Source organism: Arabidopsis thaliana, chromosome 2, assembly GCF_000001735.4.
Source record: "Arabidopsis thaliana chromosome 2, partial sequence".
In the NCBI taxonomy this organism is placed as follows: Eukaryota; Viridiplantae; Streptophyta; class Magnoliopsida; order Brassicales; family Brassicaceae; genus Arabidopsis; species Arabidopsis thaliana.
Window position 1 is genome coordinate 9,479,533 of NC_003071.7, and position 17,702 is coordinate 9,497,234.

The 17,702-nt window shown below is 34.2% G+C and overlaps 4 protein-coding genes, 1 long non-coding RNA gene, 1 other non-coding gene and 2 pseudogenes across 9 annotated transcripts; 6 read left to right on the forward strand and 2 right to left on the reverse strand.

Moving 5' to 3' along the window:
* Nucleotides 1-572: 572 nt before the first annotated feature.
* Nucleotides 573-908, forward strand: AT2G22320 (uncharacterized protein; the record flags this gene model as incomplete). Its single annotated transcript, NM_127797.1, has 1 exon — nucleotides 573-908. One exon carries the CDS (start codon nucleotides 573-575, stop codon nucleotides 906-908), a length of 336 nt encoding a protein of 111 aa, NP_179819.1.
* Nucleotides 909-2,015: 1,107 nt separating this feature from the next.
* AT2G07555 lies at nucleotides 2,016-2,568 on the reverse strand. Its single transcript, NR_140226.1, has one exon. It is a non-coding gene; the product is annotated as an other RNA (long non-coding RNA).
* A 6,312-nt stretch (nucleotides 2,569-8,880) lies between these two features.
* CYP79B3 (cytochrome P450, family 79, subfamily B, polypeptide 3) lies at nucleotides 8,881-11,872 on the forward strand. Of its 2 annotated transcripts, none has more exons than NM_001335798.1 (2): nucleotides 8,881-10,067; nucleotides 10,819-11,872. In NM_001335798.1, the coding sequence occupies exons 1-2, from the start codon at nucleotides 9,000-9,002 to the stop codon at nucleotides 11,449-11,451; spliced, it is 1,701 nt and encodes a 566-aa protein (NP_001323954.1). In that variant the 5' UTR covers nucleotides 8,881-8,999; the 3' UTR covers nucleotides 11,452-11,872. The 2 variants fall into 2 exon arrangements, with proteins under 2 accessions (NP_001323954.1, NP_179820.2); NM_127798.4 differs by having other exon boundaries at nucleotides 9,010-10,067; nucleotides 10,819-11,764.
* A 282-nt stretch (nucleotides 11,873-12,154) lies between these two features.
* AT2G22335 lies at nucleotides 12,155-12,921 on the forward strand (annotated as a pseudogene). The gene is made up of 2 exons: nucleotides 12,155-12,283; nucleotides 12,809-12,921.
* A 410-nt stretch (nucleotides 12,922-13,331) lies between these two features.
* On the reverse strand, nucleotides 13,332-14,580 carry AT2G22340 (uncharacterized protein). Its single transcript, NM_127799.2, has one exon. The coding sequence runs from the start codon at nucleotides 14,421-14,423 to the stop codon at nucleotides 13,347-13,349; it is 1,077 nt and encodes a 358-aa protein (NP_179821.1). The 5' UTR covers nucleotides 14,424-14,580; the 3' UTR covers nucleotides 13,332-13,346.
* Nucleotides 14,581-15,645: 1,065 nt separating this feature from the next.
* Nucleotides 15,646-15,844, forward strand: AT2G07575. The gene has a single exon (NR_140227.1). It is a non-coding gene; the product is annotated as an other RNA (non-coding RNA).
* Nucleotides 15,845-15,924: 80 nt separating this feature from the next.
* On the forward strand, nucleotides 15,925-16,316 carry AT2G22345 (Cysteine-rich protein; the record flags this gene model as incomplete). The annotated part of the gene is made up of 2 exons (NM_001036318.1): nucleotides 15,925-15,958; nucleotides 16,165-16,316. The coding sequence occupies 2 exons, from the start codon at nucleotides 15,925-15,927 to the stop codon at nucleotides 16,314-16,316; spliced, it is 186 nt and encodes a 61-aa protein (NP_001031395.1).
* Nucleotides 16,317-16,543: 227 nt separating this feature from the next.
* Nucleotides 16,544-17,509, forward strand: AT2G22350 (annotated as a pseudogene; the record flags this gene model as incomplete). Its single annotated transcript has 1 exon — nucleotides 16,544-17,509.
* Between the last annotated feature and the right edge of the window lie 193 nt (nucleotides 17,510-17,702).

The following is a 17,702-nucleotide window of genomic DNA, read 5'->3' on the forward strand; positions in this document are numbered from 1 at the left end:
TTTGGATGTCGCTATTCTGCGGTATTATTCTTTGACATTTTTCTTAAAACGATCACAAAAGAAAATCAAGAACATGTATGGCTAAATACCATTTTTATTTTATTCTTGTATTCGCGTGAGTGAGATCAATTTGTGTGTATGTTACTATGTTTAGTTACGCTGTAATTAATTTGAATAGTTTAATAGATCACTAAGATGAGTAAGGGCTAAAGAAGATTAATATTACTACTACTTTCAATCTGCAAATGGTCTTCTCTTCAACTTTGAGAGAGCGTCACGAGAATGTTGTTGTTCATATTGTTTTTCGTTCAATGTATTTTTTGTCAACCAAAGTATTTGACAATTAAAATTCAATCCAGACGGTTTGATTTTTGAACATTTCACGTGATATCTTTTGGTAATGAATTCAGAGGAGAAGCCAGCGAACCGCACGTCCGTACATGCCTATATATAGTAAGGTCATTAGCCACACGTACCTACTCATCAGAGAAGAAGTAGAACTCAAAAGGTTCCAAGAAAATATTAACAAAGCAAACTACATTTTAAGATCACTTTCTAATTTTATGGGTTCGATGGAGGCTTTAGCGATGGCGGGAGTGGATTATCAAGAATGGGGACTTAGTATTGAGGAGTGGGAGCTTCAAGAATCCGTAGTTCCGCTCCATTTGCTTGCTGATGATTTTAAAGAAGAAGAACAAGAAGAAGATCATCAAGACAATGATGATGATGATAGAGTTTTAGATGGCTTAGCGGTTAAACAATCTGTCACTCGTGACATTAGAGCTTCGGTTGGGAAATTTATTGAGCAATCTATGTCACATATGATTGTTCACCTCAAACAGCTTAAGTTCTTAACACTTCTTCTTGAGAACTTTTTGTTTACCCATGTTCTTGATTTTCTTTTGTAATCGTTTTAAGAAGTCTTTTTTTTTTGGGTCAACCAGTTTAAGAATAAGAGGTTTTGTTTTCATAAAAAGAGCGAATTAATTAACACAATGCAAGTATTTTATTTTCTCATCGCAGAAAAATGTATTGTAAGTACTTGTATTCAGTTTTGATAAATTATATAGATCTAGCATTATTTGTTCTATCAGAAAGATCAAAATTAGTACCAAAGAACAAAAGAAATATCGAATTGGAATCTGACATCTCTTTCAATAACTTAAGAAAAAAAAAAGATCAAAGCAAACTCGAATTATCAACCATATTATATACTCTGTTATATAATTTTACAAAAATATGTTGACTCTTAAAATTGGGTTCTATTTAAGATGAGGGCCAAATTAGGTTTTACTTATCATAAATTACATAAAACACACAAAAAATGTATTCGTTTTTAATAAAAAAAAAATTCTAAGAAAGATATGTATCTTAAATTAGTATGGGGAGATCATTAAACTATCCTAATTACAAGTATTTGGTGACTATGTTCTGAATGATCACATACATATGTTAATGTTTGTTATATGCATTCATGTTTATCGTTTATGTAAGAGCGCAAAAGGGGAAAGTCTTGTTTTCACGTTCCATCTTTCAAATGAAAGGATAAAAACAAAAAAACATTTTGTATCTTTAAAGTTCACGAGAATCTTGATGTTGTTACGGTTTGACCAATAAAAAAAAAAAAAACAACTTGACGTTGTTAGTTGTTACGAAGGGTTTCTATTATGAACACACCATGACGTTTGCATCCATACGTAATATCTTACGCTTATGAACTGGTACCATTTTACATTTCAAATCTCGTGTGCCACATTGAAATATTAGGTTATTGATTGGATTCAAATTTAGCTAACATAGATCTCGATAATTATTAATCTTATACTTCAATTTTTTTGTTCGCTACAGTTTGGTACATTGGGTTTGATTAATTTGCCCATGCCTAGTTCTAACCAAAAAGTTTGGATATTTTCGGATGGTTTCAAGGGGGTTTCAAGTATTTTGGATATTTTCGATTCGGGTATTTTGGATTTTTGGATTTTTTTTTCTGTTGGTTTGATTATGTTCACGCGCTGGATGAGAATAGTCAAATCTTTTTCTTCTCAACAAGGCGTTGTTGCTTTATGACAACCGGATCAAGTCTAACCCAGAAAATAGAAACGATTGGGTTTTATTTGAGGCATTATTATATTCTGATGTGGTATGTCCGGGAAAATACTGTGGCGTTTTCCAGAGGAAACTGATTGGAAGGAAGTCAAGGGTTTGGAAGATTTGCAGCAGCGACACTCTAACTCTGGTGGTGACGTGCTTCTTTTAATATCATTAAACTTTGCGCCTTCTCTGCTCAGAGGTTGACCATCTTCTGGGAAGCCCGGCGGCCTGATCACATTTTGGAGCTTTGGTATGCCGAGCTTTCTCTGACCAGACGCCATAGACCCGAGGGATGGGGGAGGTTTCAGCGAACATTGAGTGGTCCGGTGCTGTCCTCTAGCATAGTAGTGGTGCCGGCCTTAACTTGTTATATGCTGATTCTATCTATGCATGAATCCTTCCTTGTTTTTATTTTATATAGCTTGTCTTTTCTACTAGTGAGATTGATATAACTCTCATGGAATCTAAGTATTTTTCTCATTGAAACACATAATAGATCGCAACATGTTGTTATTGATTTTTGGCTCATCCCTCCAATCTTTTTGTATTAGATTACTTTTCCATTGACAATGAGAGTCTATCAAGAATGATACATGCCAATCTAATCAAAACCAAATCGGATGAACAAAGGAGAAAGGAAAGGAAAAAAATAGAACAGACATTTCAATTTCAACTCTCTCTTAGACCTAAATTCATATAGAGATTTTGTCATCAACTTTCAACCATTAACAATATTTCCAATCTATCTCTTTTATCGTCAAAAACAATCCAAGTGCAGCAGATGGCTTCTATTCAAAATGTGGACAGCATATTGTACTGCTTCAGGCCAGAATCTTCTTGGTACTGACATTCCCAAGAAGATTAAGGATATGGATAATAGTCCTTAGAGCCTGCCCAGTAATGGCTTTGGTAGTCTCGAAATCATCTCAACAATGTAACAGACAGCCCATCTCGAAATCATAATAATTTCAGGTTTGGTAGGAAACAAAAATAGTGAATTGTTTTTTTCTTCTTTTGGTAAAGAAATATCCAGTGAAATGTGATAGGTGGGCTTTGGTAGTTGGAGCACGTTTACTTCATTCTTACACGTACGTGTATATAAAGACAATTGTATCTACTATTGTTGTTACCTTACATGTTTGCCGTCCATATAAACCCATATATTCAAAGAATGCAATCTATATGCACTTTTTTTTTTATCAAACCTTGATACTTGTGTGTGAATGATTTATGCTATCTTTCTGCTTTTTTCTTTCTTTATGTCGTTGTGGATGTTGAGATCTGGTTATGGTGACTGGTGAGTATAAATGGTGAAAGAACAAACTGGAATCAAAGTTTTTCGTTGATTAGCACAAAATTGGACTAAAATAAACAAAAAAGAGATAAAAATATGTTGAAAATGTCATTTGTAAGATTTAACGTATGTAAGCTGATTAGCTGAATTACTTTTTGATAACTAAAAATAATGATCACTCATAATTTCGACATTTAAAAGATTCAACTGCTTTCTACCGATGCAACGGTTTTTGAAGTGCTATGACTCGAGATTGGTGATCAGGGCTTCCTCGCCAGTTCGTATGGGCTCTATTCTTCACTTGTCTAATGTAATCTTATTGTGTTGGATGTGTGCAAAATTGTACAACAAGAATATGCCCTCAGTTTTGCAAACTGCTATATATGCTCGGAAAACTAATAATTGCTTAGCTGAAATCATATCGTATCAAATGTTAGAATCCTGCGAATCCATCTCTTCAAACTAAACGATTGCAATTTCGACAGAAGCTTGACAATTTTTCAATGTTAATGTGCACATGTGCTTCTCGTCTCTCGAGACATATTTCCATAAAAGAAGCATGTATGTCTTCGAAACTCTGTGAAGGTAATCAATCACTCTATATATGCTTCACTTGTTCGTTTGTCGTTACAAATTGTGTTTACTGATTTAATTTGATTGGTGTTCTAAGTACTAAGAGTAAAAATGTTTACATGCACAACAACATTAATATTTTAAACCACTATTAGACTACATGCTCTGTTCGGAATCCTTAATTATCAATTTTATAACTCCTTTGTCGCAGTGTGAGGTAACAAAACTCTCAAAATTGTTTGCCTTTAGTCCATAACTACCAGCAAGGCTAGCATGTGGCATACTTCAGTATCTATTACATCTTTTTATGTAATAACTTTTCTGTTTTCTAAAAAGAGGTTTTGGGATAAATCTTCTTATCAAGAAACAATTAGCTCATTTTGAATTTTCTACAGTAGAGAAAATTATTTACTAATCACGTGCCATATCTTTCAACCTGTGTAGGTTGGTACTTGGTAGGTAAAAAGACCTAGAATAAGCGACCATATATTATTTAATTTCCGTAAGTTGGACTGTTTGGTTTTAAATCTCGTTTTGCTGCGCCGGTTAGCACAATGTTTGTTGTAGATGAAAGATATCGTGTTACGATATTATGATTTGAATACAATAATCTATAAATTAGCTCGGAAGGTCAAACGAATATAATAATATGGCAGATCAAAAGTTTGTAAAGTATATTGGAACACACAACAAAATTGTCAACTATTGGAATAAAATGTAAGATTTAAATTGTACCTTAATGAATCGGCCTATATAGGATCAGTTTTTGTATAATCAGTTAATTAAGCTGATCAGATTTGTTTTTCTTTTTGTTAGTCAGAGAATCTCAGGCCGAAGCGCAAATTAGTCCCCGTCTACGAATGATCAAGCTGCATATATTTTTTTTCTTTTTGATCAACCGTAATACTGGGAGCAAAAAAATCTGATGAAAATAAGAAACAGAGAAGCTAAAGAAAATGAAAAGATATAGGAGAAAAAACGATTTGTTTTATATTTAAAATGATTAACTACCAAAATTACAAATTAAATTATAGGTGGTTTGATTATTCCCTGATATTAGTTGGAAGACATTTCAATTTCGGATTAGACAGTGTGGTGGCCCAATTTTACATGGATCGAGAGAAGTTCTGATAAGATCCTAGTGAGGAATGAATCCCAATTTCGGCACTTGGAAGATCTGGAGTGGATATTCTCGAAATAGAGACGACACACGACTCAAAGACGAGATGATGGATTGAATGACGCCACAAAAGGATGCGGAAAAGCCTTTTGATAAGTCGAGAAAGATCAAAATTCGGCATACGAAAATGGACCCATGATCTATTTTTAAGAGAGAGTTTTTGATAAAAAGATAGATGAATTCTCATAAGAGATTACAAGAGGTTTATAAAGAAGAAGGAAGTCTTGGAACAAACTCACAAGACTACCTTGGAAAATAAAAAGAAATAAAGACTAGTTTGAAAGTTTAAAAATAACCCTTCCACTTCTTGGCTCCAAAATGACTCTTGAAATGCTATTTTCGTCACTCCTCTTGACCAGCAAATTACCCACTTGGTTTGGGCTTTTCTTGGGTTTGTGATGGTCATAAAATTGGCTGGACTTCATATATATTCCATTGGGCCAACTTCTGAATGTTATACCATAGTTTGGATCATCAAATGGGTGATTTGAATGTGAATCATTTGCCTCATTAAAAAGAAAACCCATTGGGACAAAACTTGACAAGGGAAAAAGAGTACAAATGAGACACATGCCCATTTGATGATCATGTATCAAAACCAATGAGGTTAAGATAACATCTTTCCCATACTCTTTCTCCGGTATAAGTTCATTTTCTGCTTCAAAATGCTCCTCAGGTTTAAGTTGCTCCTCTGCTTCAAGTTCTTCTTCGGCTACAAGCTCTTGATCAAATTCCAAGTCCTTTGTGCTTTCCATGATCACATCAAGTCCACTCTGTACTATTTCGGTGCGTTCTTACTAAAACTAATCGGATCACCTGATAGGTTAAAAAAATAAAATTACAAACTAGATTAGCTGGCTAGACCGTCTAAGCCAATTCATAACATTCATAATTGCAACGCAATCTTCGTCTTGCTTTTCATAGTTAAACATGCGCATCCACAAAATATTTAGGTATATTAACGTACGATAATCATGCACATGTGTATCTGTATGGACCAGGATGTATACTCGATATTGGGTATTTATCTATCAATATGTATAGACAAGCATTAATGCATGCATGCAGTTAGGTTTTTATAGTTGCTACGGTTTGATCAACGATTGTTGTTTAGTGGTGTTTATGAGTGATTTATTTGGAGTTAGGAACTAAAGTTTGAATCTCTTCCACATAGAAGTTTAGAAGATTTAAAGTAATAATATATAAGAACATGAGTTAATTCACTAATTGTCAACTGATTTTTGAGTTTGAAATTTATAAAACTTAATTAACTTACTATCAGAGAACAACTTATCAAGTAGGATATATTTATTGCTATTCTCCAAACGGACCGATAAGTATCATCATCTCGATAATATTTATTGGGATCCTAGTATCCTACATAGGAAATTAATAGAAACAACATAAAAATAAAAATAAAAATAAAAATAAAAACTATATAATATATTGTCCATTAGTATTAGTTTGAGGTTGGAGCTTATGAAACTTAACAAAAGTCTTAAATTGTAAAATTATATAACGTTACAAAATAGTAGTATTTTTTTCTGCCATGAATTCAGAAATACTATTTAAACCATACATCTAAAAAATATAAGAGCACCTCCATTGGTGTATCTTAGATGTATCTTAGGCTAATATCTTAGAATTAAATTCTGAAAAATAAATCAAAATAAATAGAAAACTAAGATTTGTTTCTTAGTTAAGATATTTTTATTAATGAAAAAAGCAGCCACATGTCATGTTTCAAAATTTTAGTTTAAATAATTGTTAAGATACAAGATTAAGAACTAATTGGTTCTTAACCATTGAGGATGATCTAACTTATCTTGGATAAAAATTTCTTCTCTCAAAAAACTACTGAACTTTATATTGAAATCCCTAGTTATATAAAAACCATATTATTAATATATTATATCATTTGATGCGTTTTCCTCTGACGAAGAATTAAAATGTACATGTTTGATTCACTTCAATACTCCTGTGATTTTATCCAAATATGAACCTCCATCCAGGAGCGGATCTAGGTGTATGGAAGATGGGACACGTGCCCTACACTAAATTATAAATATTAGCTTGTAAATATATGGAGTTTAAATGATTCAGCACAAATGGTTAAGTGTTTTCAATATTCGTCTTTCTTTACACAGGTCCGAAACTAGTTGAAGTAACTTTTTTCTTTTTTTAACTTTTTTTTTTCTTCCCCACTTTTATCAATTAAATCACTTGTATTTCTTCTTTTCATTTATGAACATTCACTTTTAACTTTCTTTTAAATTTTCTTTATTAATTGATTAAATAGTATGTCTGCTGATATATTTCTAAAATGTTTGATATATATATATACGTTTACTTTTATGTAAAAATGAATAACAAAATTATATGTACACAATTTCATAGTTTTTCCTTGGATACCTATATAAATTGTGAGAAATAAATTACAGATTTGTTGAACTACATATTCTATCACAAATTTATAGTTTAGTAACGAATAGTATATGTAATAATTTTGATAAAACAATAATATATAATAAGTAAATTAATAGTGCCTTAAACTAAATGTTTTTCTAGATAAGCAGCTGCCTCCATCAAAGAGTTTTTACATGGGGTTCTAACTTCTAAACAATCCTGTTTAAAGAATATGTTGAGAATTTACATACCACTTTTGAGAATTCTATGGATGGAGATGTGAAACTCGTTCCATATCTGGTATATCCGTCACGTGAAGCTCATGATTTTTGGATAATCGATATGTGTAGGGCCCACCACTATATTTGACATTCATATGGTTAGTAGTAAACTCCTTCCTTCTCCAACGACCAAAACATCAATTCCACGAGGCATTTTGGCAGGTGAAGTGTACCAATATTTTCATTTGTAACCAAATTTGTTTAATATATATTTTCACCCTTTTCAAATAAGTAGACTAAATATCAAAAAGATTTTTGATGATAAAACATCTTATACTTTTGCTTATCTCATTCTATTGTTTTGTACATCAATGTAATTCTGTTTATTTTGATGATTAAGTAAAACAATTATGTACTTATGGTTTCAAATTAATATATCGAAACAGATTTTTTAAACACTTACTCGACTATAAGAATTCGACACATATTTTACCAAAACAAAATCGACATATTTTTAAAAGTATCTGACACCCCTAATATCATATAATTTCAAATTTACACATTGTATAACGATATGAGATTTACATAAAATATTTTCATATATTTGTTCATTTTAAGAGTTCACACCACGGATAAATTATCGATATATAGGAAAGACTTGGCTATAACTACAAAAAGCTGAAGGGACATTTATTATTATCCCCCAAAAAAAGCAACATCATGTTCGTATTGATTATTGAATATGACATATTGTAGAGACGAATCATTTATGAAGATAAATCAAACGACCTACCAAAATAAGATATACTCAAAAGAGATATAATGTAAGTTCAATCAGTTAAAGCTACTATTATGGCTCTGTTAGATATGAGAGTAGTGCTAAGATAAAGAGACTACCAATTCATATTACCGAGAAAAAAAAAAACTGTCTTGTTAGTTTAGAGTACATATATAACACGAGGATTTTTGGCAGGTCACCAACAAAATAATTTTAAAATATATTATGAATGAATTATTATACATGATTATTATCTTTTATGTACATTTTTTGAAAGTTAGCCCTACAAAATTCAAAATATGGTGACACTCCTCACTAGAGACCAAGTTGGTCCAACTCTAGCTATACCTTCCACACTGCTTCCTCCCCCACCACAAAAGGGGTACTATCGTCATTTCACACGTACCTACCTGTAATTAATGTGACATTATAAATAACAACGTGAAAGAAGGATCCATGCAGAAACAATTAGCATATATTACAAAACACATACTAATTGTTTCTCCTTCTCCTTCTTCCTTGCAAATGGATACTTTAGCTTCAAACTCTTCGGATCTCACGACCAAGTCAAGTCTCGGAATGTCGTCGTTTACCAACATGTATCTCCTCACAACGCTTCAAGCCCTTGCGGCCCTTTGCTTCTTGATGATTCTCAACAAAATAAAGTCATCTTCACGAAACAAGAAGTTGCATCCTCTCCCGCCAGGACCCACCGGTTTTCCAATTGTTGGAATGATTCCGGCGATGCTTAAAAACCGTCCAGTTTTCCGGTGGCTCCACAGCCTCATGAAGGAGCTTAACACGGAGATAGCTTGTGTGCGTCTAGGAAACACTCACGTGATCCCTGTGACATGTCCTAAGATTGCACGTGAGATCTTCAAGCAACAAGACGCACTCTTTGCGTCAAGACCACTCACTTATGCTCAAAAGATTCTCTCTAACGGCTACAAAACCTGCGTGATCACACCGTTTGGCGAACAATTCAAGAAGATGAGGAAAGTGATCATGACAGAGATTGTTTGTCCAGCGAGACACCGTTGGCTACACGACAATAGAGCTGAGGAAACCGATCACTTGACCGCTTGGCTCTACAACATGGTTAAGAACTCTGAACCAGTCGATCTCCGTTTTGTTACGAGGCATTATTGTGGAAATGCAATCAAGAGGCTTATGTTCGGGACGAGGACGTTCTCGGAGAAAACCGAAGCCGATGGTGGACCGACTTTGGAAGATATCGAGCATATGGATGCTATGTTCGAGGGGTTAGGGTTTACGTTTGCGTTTTGTATATCGGATTATCTACCGATGCTTACGGGATTGGATCTAAACGGACATGAAAAGATTATGAGAGAATCCAGTGCAATTATGGATAAATATCACGATCCTATAATTGATGAGAGGATTAAGATGTGGAGAGAAGGTAAGAGAACTCAGATCGAAGATTTTCTAGACATTTTCATCTCTATCAAGGACGAAGCTGGCCAGCCTTTGCTTACCGCTGATGAAATCAAACCAACCATTAAGGTACATAGCTTTTTAATATACTTTTCATATGTTACATTTATACATATTTAAAAAATTAAACCAACTGTTACGTTCGATATATAATAATATATGACATAGTATTTATATATAGTATCGACGAGTAAATAGTTTGACATTCTTTGAGTTGAAATAGTGGAGATTTCTAATATTCTTTAGAAAAATATGCGTTGAAAGAGTAATATTTCACTTTTGGCAGAGAAAATGCCATAACATCTATTACAAAGTATCTTTGCTAAAAAAAACAAGGCAATCCACCAATATCCGTCAGATTCAGACGTATTTTTTGTTTAATATAAGAAAGTTAAATATGGTGAAAGCGAAACATAACGTCAAATATCCATGTTGACTCGTGAGTCATGAGTCCACTCATGGAAAAAGGGTTTGGCTTTTTTGGAGTTAAAATGGCAGAAACTTATTAGGAAGGAAATAGTGGAGACACAACATCTATAAAATAAAAGAAAAAAAAAAACTGATTGTGACTCTATTTTGCTGTCCACAAATTAAAAGAACAAAAACAATTGTCTTAGCAATTTTGGGAGAAAAGGTTAAACACCAAACAATCTATATCCAACAAAATCTTATGTGTAGCATAAAGCATGTTGACCACGAGTCCATGCATAGAACAGTAAACCGATAAGAATCTTTATCTTTTTGGTTATAAGATAAGAATCATTTATTAATTGTCAACTTGCTTAAACTAATGAAAATATTTTACATATTAATTTTATAGGAACTTGTAATGGCGGCGCCAGACAACCCATCAAACGCCGTGGAATGGGCCATTGCGGAGATGATAAACAAACCGGAGATCCTCCACAAAGCTATGGAAGAGATCGATAGAGTCGTCGGAAAAGAAAGATTCGTCCAAGAATCCGATATACCAAAACTTAACTATGTTAAAGCTATTATCCGAGAAGCTTTCCGTCTTCATCCCGTCGCCGCCTTCAACCTCCCACACGTGGCACTCTCTGATACGACCGTCGCAGGTTACCATATTCCTAAAGGAAGTCAAGTTTTACTTAGCCGTTACGGTCTTGGTCGTAACCCCAAGGTTTGGTCTGATCCACTTAGCTTCAAACCAGAAAGGCATCTCAATGAGTGTTCGGAAGTGACTTTGACGGAGAATGATCTCCGTTTTATCTCGTTTAGTACCGGAAAGAGAGGATGTGCTGCTCCGGCGTTAGGTACGGCGATAACGACCATGATGCTAGCGAGGCTTTTGCAAGGGTTTAAGTGGAAACTAGCAGGAAGTGAGACACGTGTCGAGCTTATGGAATCGAGTCATGATATGTTTCTTTCGAAGCCTTTGGTGTTGGTCGGAGAATTGAGATTGTCGGAGGACCTTTACCCAATGGTGAAGTGAGGCGACGGTGACGTACGGCGAGGATAATTCCGTATATACTATGGATAACCCAAAGTTTAGTGAATCACAAACCAAACTTTGTTCGGTTTTGGTCCTTTTGGAAACACTTGATCTGTGTTTTCTCTTGCTTTTTTCTATATGTATGTATTAATTTTGGTTTTGTTTTGATGATTAATAAGAAGGTATTCACATCGAGTATCTCTTGACAATTGTCTTTTTTTTTTTCTCGTCAATGATTGGGTCGCGACAAAATACTACATATTACCACGGCCCTATATGATTGAACTCGAATAGAAAATGACGACTTTCAGGCCATAAGCCACTTTACCATGTTTTCTTAACCTGGTTTTAGCAAAATTAGATTCAGTTCTTACAGAATAGCCTTTTCGGACAAAAATGTCCCTACAATCGAACGAATGTACAGTTAGTTAGGAAATTTTAGGTACAGAAATCTTGTTAGCTACATAGTCCGTGTTTTGTTGATTTTATCGATGCTACATTGTAAAGAAGAAGAAATTAAAGAATTAAAAAGATGCTGTTAAATAAGGTTTAACAGCTAAAACGTTTACATGAACATGACCATTAATTACCAACTCTAATTAATGCAAACTTAATTATTATATATTGTATACGTATAAGAGTGTTTTAAATAAAGAAACTTAAAAAAACAAATTCATATGAACGAAGGAGATGGTGAAGAATATTGATCTTGTTTGGTACTGGAAAGAGAGGATGTGCTTCTCTGGCCTTAGGCATGGTGATAACCACCATGATATTTGTGAGGCTTTTGCAATGCTTTAAGTGGAAATTAAACTAGCAGATTGTGAGACACTGTTGAACCAAGAATTCACACAATATATTTGTTTAAAAAAGGGAAAAGAAATCTAATCAATTCTCTTGCTGTTGATTTGGTCTAAAACTTGATTCAACGAGATTAGAGATTGCTTTGAAAACAAGTTAGGGTTTGCTAAAGAACAATAAATAATATTAAGTTTTTTTTGTATTAAGTTGCATATCCTTTGAATAGAGGACAAATTCCCTCTATTTAATTATACTACTAAAAGACGGTTCAGCGATAAACTCAACTTCCTTACTCTTCGAGTTTGAATCTTTGATTTTTGTTCGCTTCTCAGAATAGGTAGTTTTACTTTCTTACGAGTTTAGAAGTCGGTTAAGCGACCTCCCAAACGGGAAACAGGCCAAAGGCGACCTGTTATTGGGGTTTTGCTCACCAGCCCATTAACATGCTTCGTCGGGATTCTCCGGTCTTTCCGAACTGTTTAGTTTTTTTTATTTGAATCCTTCTCTGTTTAGGTCAGAGATGTTGGAGAGTGTTTAACCCTGCACTAACAAACACATGTCGAGCTTATGGAATCGAGTCTTGATATAATTCTTTCGAAGCCTTTGGTTATGGTTGGAGAATTGAGATTGTCGGACAGCCAGATGATCTTTACCCAATGGTCATCGTAAAATGTATGGCAACACACGTTGGAAGTAATGGAATTATACAAGTTATTGATTGTGAACGAAACCTATTCCAATTTTAATTAGAGTTAAAGATTGATCCATGGTATATCGTGGAACGTTATTTTTACTAAAAAATTAAAAAAAAAATATTTTAATAAACATTATCTATATATATAATCTATTCGAGAGGCATATATAATTTGGATCTTATACATTTAGCGTGTGTAAATTACGTATTATTGTATATTATTGTATGTTGTTTGTTGTATATTGGAGTATAATTGAAATTATCTATGTAGATTTTCCAAATCTCTAAATTAATAAGTCGACTATAGAAAATAAATAATGTTTGGCAATAAATATTACGAAAATAAAGAAATAATTATATTATTCGACTTTTTTTTTTTTTTTTTCAGCAATCAAATCTATTATATCATAAAAAGTTTTACAAGATATATAAACCACTCATATACAACCATTGACACAAATAAAAGAAATTGATAACAATTTCGATAAAGAAGTGGAATTGACCATGCTTGCCGATCGGAAGCCTTACAGGCTAACAGATAAAATCTGTTACGTCCCTCCTTTACATACTCATAATTGGCTATCACCATATAGATGAAACTCCAAAATGCTTTTCGCATTACTTTAGTTAAAAGAAAAACCTGAATTGTTGCTTGATATGATTCTGCTTCTTGTCTTTTGAAACTCAATATGATATGCTGGAAACACCTAACGCATCGTTGCCTATTTGTGATCTTGATTTCTCCTTTCATTGCAGTTAAATTTTCCAACAAAGAGAAAGAGAGAACATCACTATCACAGTCACTTGAGGCCATCTTCCGTCCCATCACGCTCGTGTCTTCTTTGGGTTTATACCAAAGACAATTCAATTGAATAAAACAATCTCCTTCCGGTAAAAGAGAGGCTTCCGTCCATGAAAAGTAATGAACATCATCATCCTCAAAGAAAATTGCCACCTTCATTTTAGAACCATATACTCCACATCCCATAGAATCAATAGACGAGAGCAAATATTCCAACCATGGTAATGAGTAAACATCACCATCTTTAGACAATGTTAGCGTCATAAGAAATTCAATTCGATCTAGAATTCTGATTCCATCAAGTAGATTGATTCCTCCATTGATTCCGGGATCAAAAACCCATGTAGAAACTCCATACCATTGGGTAAGAGTACATTCACCGGTTAATAGCCGGAAATTCCACCGGCAATGAACAAGCACACCGGAAACAAACTTTCTATGAAGAAAGACAACTTGGTTCCATCGGATCAACATTATAAGATGGGAGCGGCAACGGATGTGGGATGACTCTATCATATTAATCACTGAAATCCAAAAAAAATGAGAAATGAACCAAACCACGAATGGCCCCAAAAGCGTGACCAAAGTCTGATTTGGAATTGACAGGGTCAGTTCCTGAAATCCCACCGTCGCGTAGAGGCAAGTTACGTAGGTTTGACAATCTAGATTTGCCATTATTAATTACTGAAAGTATAAAATTGTACAATAATTAGAGGAAATAAAACAACTAAATGGAGAAACGACAATGGCCGACGCCGGAGAGGCCGACGCCGGAGAGGCCGACGCCGGCCGAAAATGGTGGAGAAAAGAAGGTTTTCCTGTATTGTATTGTAATAAAACAAATCATCATTGATCATATTAGAGGCGAAACACTTGTGCCCACGTGTGAAATCAACAAATATCTTAGTTTAATATTTTTATTAATTTAATTCTACTATATATATTAGATATATTTTATAGAATAACTATTTTTATCATACTAACACCAATTGCTAAACAATCTGAAGAATCCTAATTTTGCCAAAAAAATAGTTATTCCAAAATTCAAATTTAGTTCTTACCACTAACTGTGAACAATTGTTTAATATATAAACTAAAATTTAATGCATTTAAACTACAAAAATTACTTTCCTAAAATTAAATATCTATTAAAAACATTATTAAAGTTTTCCACATAAAATTAAAATAAATTATCAATACAAAATACTTTTTCAGCAATCCTCTATTGAATAAACATAAGATCATATTTTCCCCCAAAAAAATAAACATAAGATCATACAAATCAAAAAAATTGTTAATTTTCAAACAATCCAGATTTTACAAAACTATCTATAGAATAAAACAAAATACAACAATTTTATAGTTGACTGAAAAAAAAATTGTAGTCTTTATATTATTAAAGAGGATAATTGGTTGGGCTGTAGGACCTATCTACAACCTAATTTTTCTTCTACAGTAAAAATATATTACCAGTTTTTTTTGGGCTTTTGTTCAATTAGGCATATTTAAGTCCAAAAAATAATGAGAAAGCACATTTTGGGTGTGCTTACAAGGCTGGGAACTTTTTGACGTTTGAAATAACGAGTTTGCCCTCAATTTTGTTGTTGACAAACCAATCTCTTCATCGTCTTCTCCGTAGCGTCCGACCAACAACCGTCGTTTCCACCATTGGCACTTGCTTTAGCAACGCCAAAAATCCAATGAATCCAATTAAACGAGCTTTGATTAAAGAAATCTAAACCTTAAAGATAATATCTAGGGAACCCAAAAGCTCTAGTCTTTAGACAAGAATTATATAAATTATTCTTCAATTTATCAAAATTCAAAAGCAAAGGGGAAATAACTTTTCATTGAAGCTTCAAAAAAGTGATGGTCGGTTTGTACCACCGGAGATTAAAAGGGGAAATCACTTTCATAGGATGGCCAGTTTGGGCTTCACACTGCAATTTTCATTTAAGCTTCGAAATCGGAGATTCATGAAACGTTTGGCCGGAGTTTCGAGCAAAATAAAATAAAATTATAGGATCGATTAATTGACAGAGATGGTGTTGTTCAGCTAAGAAAATCACAATTCTAGAGCTGTGTAAAAGTTCTCGAGAAAAAATGTACGGTCAATGCTTTTAATTGGATTGAAACTTGTTTATGTGATTAAGGAAAATAATGTATTTTCAATAAAATGAAATTGTCTATTCTTGTTAAGGCAATGAAAAGTTCTACTTTTAGCAATGATAATCAGTAAAAGGGAGTTTTTCCTAATTGATCCATGTTTTCTAAAGCTACAATATATATATATATATATATATATATATATATAAAATTGGTTGTATATATGCCATGTAATACAGAAACCGATAGAAGCGTTGCTAAGTGTAGGATTTTTCATTTTTGACTCAAAAGTTAACTATATTATTTGCAGGAAACAATGGATTTAGATATGATTATTGCATTGCAGAATGTTCAGAACATTTTTTAGATGATGTATGCAAGCCAGTGTGTATAGACAAGGGGTACTCGGATGGAGGATGTATTGGTTTAGCACCAAATTTTAAATGTTGTTGTAAGAAATGATAGAAACCAATAATCTTTATAGTAAAACGGTGATGGTGATTTGATATCTTGTATGTTCTTCGATGAAATAAAGCTAATCTTATCTTTGATAAGCTTCAGAAGTCTTAATAATTTCACAAAAGCTTAGCATTATCGATATCCTAGAGATAAGAAGGTATAAAAAAGAGTAAAATTTATATTGAACCAAACAATTCATGGGACTGTTTTATCAGAGGATTTGGCGAGTAATGGCACCGGAACGAGTCCGTGTTTTTCTCTGGTTAGTGGTGCAGCAAGTGATCATAACTAATGTGGAAAGATATCGAAGACACTTGAGTGATACGAGGGTGTGTCAGATTTGTCAAGGCGGGGAGGAGACGATTCTACATGTTCTCCGCGACTGTCCCGCAATGGCAGGGATATGGAGCCGGTTAGTCCCTCGTGATCAAATACGACAATTCTTCACTGCTTCTTTGCTGGAGTGGATCTACAAGAACTTACGGGAACGTGGATCATGGCCGACGGTGTTTGTAATGGCAGTATGGTGGGGATGGAAATGGAGGTGTGGCAACATCTTTGGCGGGAATGGTAAGTGTAGGGACCGTGTTAAGTTTATTAAGGATTTGGCGGAGGAAGTGGCGATAGCGAATGCTTTTGTGAAGGGGAATGAGGTGCGGGTGAGTAGAGTTGAGCGGTTGGTGTCTTGGGTATCGCCGGAAGATGGTTGGGTAAAGTTGAACACGGATGGGGCTTCGCGGGGTAATCCGGGGTTTGCAACGGCGGGTGGGGTTTTACGGGATCATAATGGAGCGTGGATTGGAGGTTTTGCGGTTAATATAGGTGTTTGTTCCGCACCCTTGGCTGAGTTGTGGGGTGTCTACTATGGGTTATTCATCGCTTGGGGGAGGGGAGCTCGGCGGGTTGAATTAGAAGTAGACTCGAAGATGGTGGTTGGGTTTCTCACGACAGGGATTGCGGATTCTCATCCCTTGTCATTCCTATTACGCTTGTGCTATGACTTTTTATCGAAGGGCTGGATAGTCCGAATCTCTCATGTGTATAGGGAAGCTAATCGTCTTGCTGATGGATTAGCGAACTATGCTTTCTCGTTATCCCTAGGTTTGCATTTGTTGGAGTCTAGACCCGATGTTGTTAGTTCTATTTTGTTAGATGATGTAGCGGGGGTTTCGTACCCGAGACATGTCCAAGTGTAATTTTTTTATTTTCTTTTAATAAAACGGGAGACGCAGTCTCCCTCATTCTACCAAAAAAAAAACAATGCAGATATTTGCAAATTTTTCTTCTTTTTAGATACAGAGTATATGTAGGCATGTAGCTAAAGATACTTGATTTGGTGTGATTTTGATCATCTGGATGTAAAAGGTATGGTGATGCGTCTAGTGTTGG